The sequence below is a fragment of the Pelobates fuscus genome, chromosome 12 (genome assembly GCF_036172605.1).
Source record: "Pelobates fuscus isolate aPelFus1 chromosome 12, aPelFus1.pri, whole genome shotgun sequence".
Lineage (NCBI taxonomy): Eukaryota > Metazoa > Chordata > Amphibia > Anura > Pelobatidae > Pelobates > Pelobates fuscus.
Genome location: NC_086328.1, coordinates 106548501 through 106561692, shown reverse-complemented (window position 1 = coordinate 106561692; position 13192 = coordinate 106548501). Strand labels below are relative to the sequence as shown.

The window sequence follows — 13192 nt, the reverse complement described above, 5'->3', positions numbered from 1 at the left end:
CTCCTGGCAAGGAATGTCTAACAGTTTGAACAAAATACGCTGCGGACTTGACATTCAAACCCCATGTGTCCAGGTCAAGAAGACGTAAAAAAAGTCAGGATAGAAAGATTAATGTAGCGTATACCAGAGCACAACAAACTATTCGAGCAGTCTTTGCAATTTTTTTTGTTTATCAAGGAAATATATTGATGAAAAAGGAAGTACATGCGGTATGAGCCCAGTATTTAAAATCCGCTCCCTTTCTTCCCCATGTCATTGTAGTGCCCAGCTTAGAACTTAATTAACAATAGCAATTTCTCTTTCTTGTACAGCACTTTTTTTCCCCCTGGAAAATATTGAATGCCAGCCTTTGTTTGCAGTGAATAAAGTAATTTAACGAGCACAAAGTAACTAATTGCAGCTCACGTTTTCTTTTCCGATATAAGGGGGAAAGGAATATTCTGTATACAACTAAATTATTCTATTCATAAAGCAACAGATCTGTTAAAATCGTGTGTCGAGCAGGTTCCGGATAAGTGGCATTCTGACAAGCATAATGGCTGGTGGCAGCGTTAGGAACTGTGCCAGCTCTATATGGAGCATTTATAGGATTTGTTTCCACTTGGATATTTTCTGTTTCTTTTCTATACCTTTTGAAGGTTCTTGTTTGATTGCGACTAAATATGCAAATATTCTCTCTATTAATTTTTGTAAGAGTATGCATCCTTTTTCACTCTAGATTTTCTATTTAAATATAAGATGACGCTCTCTGATGTGAAATATAGTACGTACCTGACTTATGTACAAGGTGCCCCTTGCTGTACCATTTTAAGCTTCCAAATCCACAATCGTCCACTGCCCTAACCCTGTAACGTTCAGTAAAACTCATTACCTTGAATTATACTCACTGCTGATTCAGGAGGCTAGTACTAACTTGCTGGTGAATTTCATGACTTGCAGTACTGCTCTTCTCTATTTTTATTGGTAATTTGGTGTAATGCGATCTAAGTCTTAGTGGAATGCCCGCTGATACACTTTTGAGTTTGTAAATTGGGTGGCAAGCAAACTTGCATACATTCACCACTAGATGGAACATTACTGTTGCTAAATCTTTCCAGACAGATTTAGCAAGAGACTGCAGGAAAAGGCCAGGGCTTTATTCACAAACTAACGTTCTAAAGAAAATTTGTAAAACAGTAAACATGACTTTGTCTGGGTCTAGATTGCAGTAATCTAATTCACCAAAACCGTAATATTTTAGTTTATCTTTGGAATATATTGGCTATATCTCGTGCAGCTGGCTAAGGACTTCAGTTACTTGTTGCAGGTTAATTATGACGTCAAAAAAGAGTGCGGCCAGTGTTTTGTTTGTCGGGTACTGAATATTAGGTGCTCCGATATACAGTGCTGATAATAGATCCTATGTTACTGTGTGTAATTATGTCAGACAATGTGTATTCAATAAACGTTATGGTATCTGGAAACATAGCCTCCTCACACATTGTTGCGCCACTAGAGCGGTTTCAGCACTAAACACTCTTCATTCAAAGGTAATTATCATAAACAATATCGTCTTATATGTTTCAGTATATATTAAATACCTAGTAAGTTTGTAATTCCCATAGACCTTTTGTGTTAAGTTAATGTGCATTTTATCCCCCCCTCCAGTCTCTCTATCATTGAACGAAGGTCCGTGTCCTCCTCGAAGTAGTGCATATCCGGCTGCTGCCACTGATCCAAACCGTTCTACAGACATCAGTTAGTCTGTCTAATATTCACACTGGAAGAGGGGGCTGTGGGCAATTAACTAAAACCCCAATATCTTTTATACTAAAGGGATACGGACATTACCGTGTAACTGATGTCTGTAGAATATTCCCCCGGGAACACCACAGCTCACACTGGAGGGGAGCAACTAACTAAAACCCTAATATCTTGTATTCTGAGGTGATATGGATATTACAGCTTTGCATAGTAGCCTATAGTACTGCACAACGTAACAAATTAAAGTTCTATGTCCATTGCAGTTGCCTCTTACACGTGTATAAATATTAACAAATATCAACACCGCAATGACAAGTACATGTGCATCTAGATGTATGTAAATAAGGTTAAAAAGACCCTTCCCCTCTTTTTATTACAGTAATTTGCCTCATTTGTGTTACATGTTTTTATATTTGGATATAGCGAAACATGTTTTTTTTTTTTAATTGGTAACGAGACTCTCACTGTTTTAAGAGATAAAATCAGAGCTTATTCATTATAAAACGAATGCATTAAAAAAAAAAACAGATTAGGTTAAATGGAGGAAATAACTACAAATCCCTGAATGCATTTAGGTGAGATTTAAATCAACTAATTTTTGCCTGTATGTAAATTTTCTGTGAATAATGTATTCCTGATCATACTGATCTGTGAGTGCGCTATGCAGTGAACCTTTATTGGAGACACAATGTGAAAAAACGCATTTCACCTAACAGAACAAAACTCCTCATAAATATTCTGTCTGTGGCAGCAGAGCCCTGCGCATCCCGCCCCGGTCTTGTCATTATTACTGAGAATTGTTACAAGTCAATGATCCCATGTTATTTAAATGAGTGATTCTAAAAATGTACTTATTACGGTGTGGCTGCTGTGAATGGCTTGGTGAAATGGAGCGACACGGAATACAAAAAATATATGTAGATTTATACAGGCCTCAAAACGACAAAAACTACACAACACACTACCGTTAGAGATATGGGAAATTTTAGGAAGTATGCAAGTAAACTCTTTATCATATTTATTTTTCTTTATATATTTTTACATGGAGCCTCCCCCCCCCCCCTCCTCCCACCATGTATTGTATATAATTGAGTTGTATATATCAAGTATACGTTGTTTTGTAAGTGGTTTGAGGAACCCATGGTACTAGACAAGGGGAGCAAAGAAATGGCAAAACGAGGCAACGAGACTCCTGTTACCCCCTCCCCTCCAAAACAAAAAAGTAAAACATATATAATTTTCCTTTGCCTGCTATGAAAATTAAGGTCCAGAGATAAGGCCCTAAATCCATCCCTCAATACTACATTTACTGTGTTACTGAAAGAGTGTGTGTTTCATGTTTGTGTAATTAATAATGTGTGACCCGTAATTGTGTAATTAATAATGTGTGTCTTGTGTTTGTGTAATTAATAATGTTTGCCCTGTGTATGTGGAATTGATAATGTGTGTCCTGTGTTTGTGGAATTAATAATGTGTGTCCTGTGTTTGTGGAATTGATAATGTGTGTCCTGTGTTTGTGGAATTGATAATGTGTGTCCTGTGTTTGTGGAATTGATAATGTGTGTCCTGTGTTAGTGTAATTAATAATGTGTCCTGTGTTTTGTGACAGAGGAACTGAAGTTAAAATTAGCAAAGTATGTGGATGAAGTTAACCAGCAAAGACCTGGCTTCATTAAGATGGTCCGGCACAGCAAACAAGAGGGGCTCATACGTTCCCGGGTCAGTGGTTGGAGGGCAGCAACTGCACCTGTCGTGGCTCTGTTCGATGCTCACGTTGAGTTCAGTGTGGGCTGGTGAGTTACCTCTCTTTACTATCATTGTATCTCACACACTGTATGTTCCTTTGATTCCATCCTTTACTATACTGGCATATCACAATTCATTAAAGGAAGACTTTATTTTTCCATAATGTTAATGTTCCTATTAACTACAGTATTTGATTATTGGCCCTTCACTGTGAAAGTCTAAAAATGATTAGAACTTAGAGAAGCTTTGGGACTTACTGGGCAGGACTAGAAATCACTGCACCAATGTGCTGTGTGTAATGATGCTGAATGTGAAGAATTTCGATAAGTAAAATTATTTGCTAGGAAGTGCCTCTAGTGGCTGTCAATCAGACAATCTGTCAATCAGTCAAAATGGCTGTTTATCACAAATGCCGATGTTAAGATTGCAGGGACAGGGGCAATGCACCAAAAACCACTATATTAAGATGTGTAGTAGTTTTGGTTCTTTGAGTGTCCCTTAAATACACCACTGCATACTCTCTATAGTGGGATTCCATCTATAATGATCCGTATTTAATCTGCAGAGATATGTAAACATTTCCTTACGGTGTTAATTAAATCATTAATGGGTCGGTAACATTGACCACTTACTGTCATCATCTCTTTTAGTCTAATACCTACTTAGTCTCCTCAACAGAATATTAGTTAGTTTAGCTGGGAAATGTTTGTTAATTACCAGAAAGCAGACTTCTATATGACTATTTTGCTGCATTATTCATTTTTACTTTGGTGAGGTTTTACCATCAACCGGTGGATGAAAAATTATATGATTAAAAAAAAAAAAAGAATCTTAGAATGTCTAAATAATGCAGCTAGATTATAGAAACATGACTATCCATGTAGTATTAAAACGTATTTAATTCCATTCACAAGTTTTATATATGTTATCAGTTGGTCTTTTTTCATTGCTTACATTTTTTTTAAATGTGCCCCAGCTCACTTTATTAAAGGGAACCTTTAAGAAATGTAACCACTATAATTCCTTGTATAGCTTTACAATTACCCTGGTAAAAAGATTGGGAGAGTTTTGACAAAGCCGTGTTACCCCGCCCTTTTCAGGCGCAACTATATTGCAGACATTATATTTCCTCATTTCCGTCCAACCTTGGGCAGCACTAATGAGCCGAGCGCTGTGACGGATTAATTTATAACGTGTAAGAGTAGTTTCCACAGTACAAGTTTAGCTCCCAAATGAGTCTTTTTTTGAAACCGCTCCAAAAGGGATTTTAAAAAATCTTAGACTTGTATTCCCATAAACACTACAATGACCCATAGTTCTTAGTAATATATAGAAAATGTACTATAGCGTAACCTAAGAAGTGAAAATGTGCTATCACCAAGAGTGTACCTCACTCACTCAACTAAAATATATAAAGAAACAACAAATTAGCTGATATAGCTGCAAAGGCCACAAGAGCTAAAAGGTGGGATAGCACATGCAATATGACAGATACAAACAAGGATACAACCTGTATAACAGGACATGATCTTTAACAAATCTAGAAGACAATAAGTAATATATAGTGAAGTATGCCATGGCAAACAAAAGCAGCACCCAGGAGGTAGAGAACTTACAAGAAGTACTGATGGTCTGCGCTTATCTCCCCTTAGGGGTATCTGTCTGCAGGAACGGCAAACTCTTCAAGTGGATATCCTCAAAAGGATAAAAGAATATATACATAGAATAGCACTGTTAAAATTTAAAATAAATGTATTGCACTGATTGCACTTACATTCAGGCAGCAATCAGCAGGCACATCTCCACTAACAAGTGGAGCAATATGATAAATAAATCTGTATAGAAGATGGAACCACAGCTGATCACAAACCACTAAGTGCCAAAAATAATAAAGCAAATACAATCATAAAATAAAATAAGAACAAAAAGTCCTTCAAATACTCAATCCAACGCGTTTCGTCAATACTGACTTCCTCTGACTTCCTCTGAGGAAGTCAGTATTGACGAAACGCGTTGGATTAAGTATTTGAATGATTTTTTGTTCTTATTTTATTTTATGATTGTATTTGCTTTATTATTTTTGGCACACCGCATATCATATCATACCTCCCAAGTGCCCCAATTTAGGTGGGACAATCTCTATGTTAACCCTAAACCCTCATTTCTAGAAACTCGATATTGTTGGTGTGTATGAGTGTATAACAGAGCTCCACAGCAATAACACTCCCAGTAATGTCTCTAAACTACAATAAATGTGTTTAGAAATCAGTGTGTGTAAATAAGATGCATTGCTCTTCTACATTACCTTTTAGTTGGATACATTATTTGAATGGCACCAAACATTTCTCAGCTCTGCCCCGCCCCTGGCCCCACCCACTCAGAACAGTCCTGCTCATGGCCACACCCCTACTCACACCCCTAAAATTAAAGTGTCCCTCACTGTCTATTTGAAATGTTGAGAAGAATGTATCAAAACCCCATCAGAAACCTCATTAAATTAAGCATCACCACATTGCAACAAAAAAAGGAAATACATTAATTGTTAAAAAAATAAATTAAAAAGAAATCAGAAAATAATAATTTGTATATTATAATCCTTAGTCTGTATAATGCATTTCATAATTTGTTAGAGATAGACTGCTCTGCCGACAACATGCCACAACAGTTTATTCACTAGAAAATGAATTGTAGATAACGGATATGAGCACGGTGCATTAAAGCCTAAAATATCACATTGAAATAATTTTCCTCTAAAGATATATATTTTTTTTTTATTAACATTTCAAGAATTTCATTGCTTAAAATTACTATGCGTAGTTTCTCGTCTTGTTTGAGAGGTAACCGCAGCAATTCTCAGATTAGCCACCGGCAGATCAGTCACCTATATTGAAGTAGATGTCACCCAGCTTTCTAACCTGTCATGGCTCCCTGTGGACTAATTGGAAAAGAAAAAATACCATTGTGTGATTTAATTTGGCAGCCTGAGTCGCTCTTAGAGAAACGGCAAACTTCAGAAATGACGCAAAATCGTTGGCTTATTAAATAAACCCTATTGATTCATGTGCTGGGACATGACCCACATTAATAATTCGATACAATGTATTTCACAGCCTTCGCAGAATAAAAAAATCCAAATTGTGAAACTCTGTCAACATTTGAAATAATCGAACGTGATTATACCCAAAACAGCAAAAATACACTTTGATTTTTTTTTTTTATTTCTCATTTCAGACATTTTTCAGGATAAACTGGCGAATGCTAAAATTAAATATTCTCACTAATCTCTGCACTGTTTAATCTTTTATAAACCTATTTACTGTGTGAGATATCCAAGAGAGAGACACTTTGAAGTTGTCATTAGAATATACAGTACATAAGAAACGACACATCAAATCGTAAAATAATACTGGAGTTTGGTAATATTCAGTAATCTAATGGAAACAAAATGAGTGAATTTAGAGCGTGCAAGGTGATAAGTAGAATTCTGTCTGCTGACAGCTGAACGAAGGCATTCCATGGTGAAAAGTTGTACAGGCGTTAATACCAAATAGGTTGTGGTAAAAGATAATACATTCATTTGACAATTATTTTAGATCTTTTACAGGGCAAAATATGGATCAAAGAGGCTGTGATAATATTACGTGCCTAAAAGTCAAAATGCTTCAAATTGGTTGTTTAAAAACAGCTAGCCAATGTTAGCTGTTTTTTTTTTTTTTTAAACATTTTTAATTTTAAATCCCTTAAGGACACAACTTCTGAAATAAAAGGGAATCATGACGGAATATTTCCGTCATGTGTCCTTAAGGGGTTAATACACTGGAAATACATCAGTGAACATTGATATTTACTGTAACTTGTAGTAACCTTCTCCATGTTCCGCTCCATTTGTTGTTTAAACTAAACATCACACACCAGTTCGATCCTGGCACAGCCAGGGCACACAGTGTAAATAAGGAGGAGAACAAAAACATTATTTCTGTTTTTCCTCCTCTCTCTATGCGGACTGCTAGGTGCAAAGGGTATAACAAGGATTGACAGGACCAAAAATTGTGGCCAGGATAGAGGTGAATACAGAGTTGTGGATTTCTGCAGTTAAAGGGACACTGTAGGCATTATAACCATTTGCTCTCTTTTAAATGGTTATAGTGTATGGACTTCCCTGGTGCTGTCCATTTCTGAGAACTGAATGAGGGTCCCTGGTTCTCATGGCTCTGCGCCACTGGAGGTGTGGCTAAAGCAGAGATTACACACTTCCTTCTAGCCATACTAATTCATACCAGCAACTTGACACTCTCAGCCAATCACAGCCGCCCATTGCTGCTCAGGATAATGCTTCCTCGTTGGAACAGAGGGGATGCGTTGATGGGGACTCGCGTAAAAAATCTAAAACGATTTAACGCTGAATGGAAGGACAGCTCAGCTCAGGGGATGCCCGACAATATAACCACTTCAATGAGATGAAAACAAACACACATTTGTTAAATATATGGGATAAAGAAAATTAAGAATCTACTGCAATACTTAATGGAATATTTTAGCAAAGTTAGAAAATTACAAAGATGGCTGCGGCAGCTGCCTTCTCCCAATTAGCAGGCACGCCATACAGTGCAACACCACTCATCCATTTCCATAGATCATCGTGAACCAGACATACAGAATTGTTTGGGGAATATTCTCTGAACCAGGAATTGTGACCTGGGAATCTGTTAAATTTAGGCCAAACTTTTACCAGTTTTTTTTTTTTTTTCATTTCGGCCTGCAATGTGCAGCTCACTGGTCAGTTCATTAGAATTCAAGGTTTAGTGAGTAATCCCAAAATGTTTTAATGAATAAATGCTGCTTTAAAATAAATCCTGTTTCTGTTTATTTTTATTTATTTTTCTTCTTGTTTACCCAAGAAGTAATGCTATTACTGGCTGCTTTAGCAAATTGCCAATTTAAATTGCAAATTCTGTTAATGCGTTTTTAATGTGGATTATGCATATCTTGAGTTTACATTCCTGCTTTTAAAGATTGACATTTTATAAATTGCCTGTTTCTTGGAGATCTCTTTAATATATCGATCACTAGTCTCAGAAAGCGCTTGTTTACATGTATTTGGAGGCTATACACATGTAATGTAATCAGAAGTGATAATGGGCTGACATTGTCTTCACAGGGCTGAGCCAGTGCTGAATAGAATCAAAGAAAACCGGAAAATCATTATATCACCATCATTCGACAACATCAAGTACGATAACTTTGAGATTGAGGGGTACCCGCTGTCCGCGCAGGGCTTTGACTGGGAGTTATGGTGCCGCTATCTGAATCCACCCAAATCATGGTGGAAGATGGAAAATGCGTCGGCACCAATCAGGTAGCATTTTAATTCTAATTATTTATAGCTACATTTCATGTGCCTGTGTGTTCATCAGGGAACTCCATGCCAGTGAGATCAACTGGTAAAATATAAAAAAAACTTACAGTCTAAAGCATTTGTAACAGTTACAAAAACTTTGATTTCATACATGTGACCTGGAACATGTAGTATGAGAGATGTGCTATTGTCTGGTTTAAACTGTACCGTTATGGTGTACATATATGCAGTGCACCAGTCAAGGGCTGTAGCAGCCATTGGGATCTATTTACACCTCTGTTCCCCTCCATTACTCTTTTCTGAGTTTTTACATCGGTAATGAAACTTAATGAAACCGTAAGAGATATTCAAAATCATTATTCTCTAAAAGGTACATTTAATAATAAAATATATGATGGTGACCCATTGACATTATTCTAGTGGAACTGGTACCGGCTAATGAGATAAAGGAAGAGGGGTCATTTAATGGCCTGCATTGAGAGGGTAATTAATGGGGAGATCTGATTATGTAAATTGCAAAGTGAAAATTCAGAGCAACACTCGGCTTCAGCTACATAGATGTCAAGCTATACAATGGTGAATGTTATTCAGTTTAACCCCTTAAGGACACATGACGTGTGTGACATGTCATGATTCCCTTTTATTCCAGAAGTTTGGTCCTTAAGGGGTTAAAGCAATATTTAGATCATTATTCAGACAGCGATTTACTATTTATTTATTTTTATTCCCTGTTGTCTTTACCATTATCTGATATACAGCCCAACAGCTATCTAAAACATTAGATGTTTTTATACATTTAAAGGTTCAGTAGTTTGGTATTGCATCTGCTATACTAATCATGAGTTCCGGCTGGCTGCATCCTTTTCCAGAAACTCCGGCTAGCTATCATTTTGTTGCTCTCCTTCTGAAGATCGCATTTTGCAGCAAGATCAATGATCAATTTATCTCTCTGTTGAGGTATTGCTGCAGTACTTAAAGCAGAAAAGTAATTCATAGATATTCCCAGCATGATGAGATAATCCAATGGTCTCCTCAATCAGCCCCTTTGTTGTGTCTGGGAGGTCCCCATTAGTTTGAACAGGCCCCTGGTAAATCCCCCTGACACTGGAAATATCAAATGTTTTTTTGCAGAGAGTATATAATATTGCAGTATATCACAGAATAGCCACCAAACTAACTGTTCCACCAAGAATAGACTTGTATAAAAGGTGTGTCACTGTTTAAAAGACATTAGAACAAAGCTACATCCCATCTAGGCCCCCATGCTCTGCGGAAGACCTGCGTCTATCCTCTGTTCATACTCTTACCTCTAATGCTCACCTTCAAGACTTCACTAGTTCTGCACCGTTCCTATGGAACTCCCTTCCCTGCTCTCTTACTTTCTCACCCAGTCTCAGCTCCTTCGAAAGATCATTAAAAACTCCAATTAAATTGTTAATAACCAGCAACTTGCTTCCTCGCCTGCAACTGTCATCCAAAAAAAAACTAAGCCCTCATTGAAACTGTTCTAGCAACCTACTTTTACCTCTTGTGTCACTTTACCCCACTCTCTCTAGAACGTAAGCTCTTTTGAGGAGAACTCCCAACCTCCTCTGCTCCTGTGCATCCAACTTGTTTAGTTACAAATACTTGTCTGTTAGTCCACCCATGGTACAGAGCTGCGTAATTTGTTGGCGCTTTATAAATATTAATAATAGAACAAGATCTTGAATCCTATTAAACTACCGGTATATCAGGTCGCATGTCACATTATGGAATGGCTTTTCACCTGAAGATATTTTTGGGTGATTGTTATCTCTGAATATAGTAAGGACATGTTCCTAAAGGAGTGATTAAATAAGGAATGAGGCCATTTATTAAAAGGAAACTGCGGAAACATTCACAACCTGCTAGCACAATTGACACCAAATTATTCAGGCTGGCAAAAACAGACTATTTAGAGAATATGTCTTTAGGTTTCATGGAACATGTGCTTGTTGGGTAGTGCAAAAGTTTGAGTCTTTCCTCACCATAGCATGGTGTGATATTTGCCATTGTATCTTACTGATATCAATAAAGTTCTGCTATTTCAATACACCCAAAGTAGGAGCATTGTGATGGGCAAAATAGTGTTACCACTAGATTTATGAGATGGAATAGTGTATTTTATGACAATAATCCTTTTTGCATTTTTTGTTGTAGCCAGAAAGACTTATTTTACATGTACTGATTTCTGAACTGGGCTCTCTTTTCGTTGTCATTAGAAGCCCGGCTCTAATTGGCTGCTTCATCGTAGACAGACTGTACTTTGAAGAGATTGGCTTGTTGGATGAAGGGATGGAGGTCTACGGTGGAGAGAATGTGGAACTTGGAATTCGGGTAAGCGTACAGAATGTAACAGAATAGTCTTTATATGAAGGAGTCCACGTTGGTGCAATGCTGAGACTCACTGGGGTCCTTTCATTAAATGTGAATTGCTGGGTGACCGATGAATTTGAAATTTTAGACCAAATATCGGTGTTGAAAACATATGGGAATTAGAATATTTTTCCAGTTCAACTGTTCTGGCCTTTAAATGTGCAGCTCTGTCAATTCCTGACTGGCGACCGTTTAGTGAGTAAACCTGTCAGTGTTAATAAACTACAATATCCAAAAAAATCCAGATTCCCATCATCCAGAAACCGATTGAGGTTACCCAGGACCCTGGGAAGGGAGCCAGATTGCTGCTTCATCCTAAAGACTGTGATCTGTTTATGCGAATGGAGAGTAGTCCATGGTCATCTGATTTGGGAGTATTGTGGTCTGCACCAATATAGGGTGCAGACCAGTTAAAGAGCACCCTCACATTCCCTCTGCACTTTGCCAATGATGCAGAAAGCTGCCAGTGGTGTGTGTCATGACAATGTGCCGGGGGCCTGTGAGAGTGCTCTTAAACTGGTCTGCACCTGATATTGTTGCAGACCACAGTACTGAGTGCTCAGTGCCGAGCAGGGAGATCTTTTTGATCTCCCTGCCAGTTCAAGGAGAGCTCGCCATGGTTGCCTAATAGATTATCTGGACTCAGCCGCCTTCCTCCTTTTTCCTATTATATGATAATTAACTGAATGTTACACATGATAATCTCTGTATTTTCATTTATGCCCAGTGTCTTTGAATATGTTGTGATGATTGCATGTAGTATAAATTAGCTCTGTAAACTACCCGTAAATATGTTCCACATCTCCCTCCCTCTGTGTGATTTGAACAGAATTAAATGCTATTTCCTTTTTAAATACTAAACTGCACAGATGGGGCATCCTATCTAACCATTTGCATGAAGGGCCTAAATCAAAAAAGCTTAAACATGAAATAAATCGCTTTCTCAGCCACTTATAAACAGTATCCCATATGAAGTTTGGGGTGCATAGCCAGCATTTTGCCAGATATCACTGCGTAGCATTGTTTCTGCATTGTTTCTTCATAATGTGTCATTTGTAGCCTAGACGTATTCTTGGAAGCGGTTTGTGGAGTGAAGTTTAGTTCCTCAGTTGTACAGGAAATGATAGAACACAGGGATAATTTGCAGATTAGATTGAGCCCAGCAGAGCTTGTGTTTCCCGGTTTATCATTATTATATTGTTAATTACAGAATATAGCCATTACTAGAACTTCTGTAATGTGTAATCTGAGCACATGTTTAGATAGAGACATACTTTTGAAATAGATTCTTTTGCCCTCTGTTGTATATTGTCAGTCCTAATCAATACGTTCAAGGTATAGCTCATGCATGAGGAGATAAATAATCACACTGACACGTAAAGTTCAGTAGGAAAATCCTTCTGTTTTACTGGCAGTCTGGACGTGGCTTTTATAGCCATAAATTGTCACATTCAGCACATATACATTGAATAACCTAAGCTGTAAACATTTTGTTGGATTGTGTTGTAAGCTTTTCATTGGATACTTGTAGTTGCTATGTGTCTTCTCATTTCTTCCTTTGTTGACACATGGCTTATCCTTTATGATAAGGGTGTTTGTCTCTGGGGGAGGTATCGTCGTTCTGTTGAGCTCAGCAAGTTCCATAGCCATCGGTCATCTTAAAGCATAGAAAAATATATCTTTAAACACGGTATACAAAACATTGATTTTTAAAGTACTTGGTTTGGGTATTTAAGATGGAGAATATAAAAAGGGCATTTCAGATCCTACACAGACTTCCATCACACTTTGGCCTCATTAATTTGCTGTATTTTTTTTGCATTAAATAAATAAATATTTTGCTGAACGCTGCAATGTAAGACTGCCCTTTAGCCACACACCCTCACTCCAGAAAAATACTTCCTTATCAAAAGGTATGCACACAACTTAGCCACTGACAGTACTAAATGA

The 13192-nt window shown here is 37.5% G+C and overlaps 1 protein-coding gene across 2 annotated transcripts in view; it reads left to right on the top strand.

The window, feature by feature from the left end:
- Positions 1 to 13192, top strand: part of GALNT18 (polypeptide N-acetylgalactosaminyltransferase 18) — a 315863-nt gene that overhangs the window by 231927 nt on the left and 70744 nt on the right. For both annotated transcript variants that reach the window (XM_063438892.1, XM_063438893.1), the window contains exons 4-6: positions 3353 to 3536; positions 8648 to 8845; positions 11089 to 11203. In XM_063438892.1, the coding sequence (XP_063294962.1) occupies positions 3353 to 3536; positions 8648 to 8845; positions 11089 to 11203 (497 nt within the window). The remainder of the gene's footprint in view (positions 1 to 3352; positions 3537 to 8647; positions 8846 to 11088; positions 11204 to 13192) is intronic.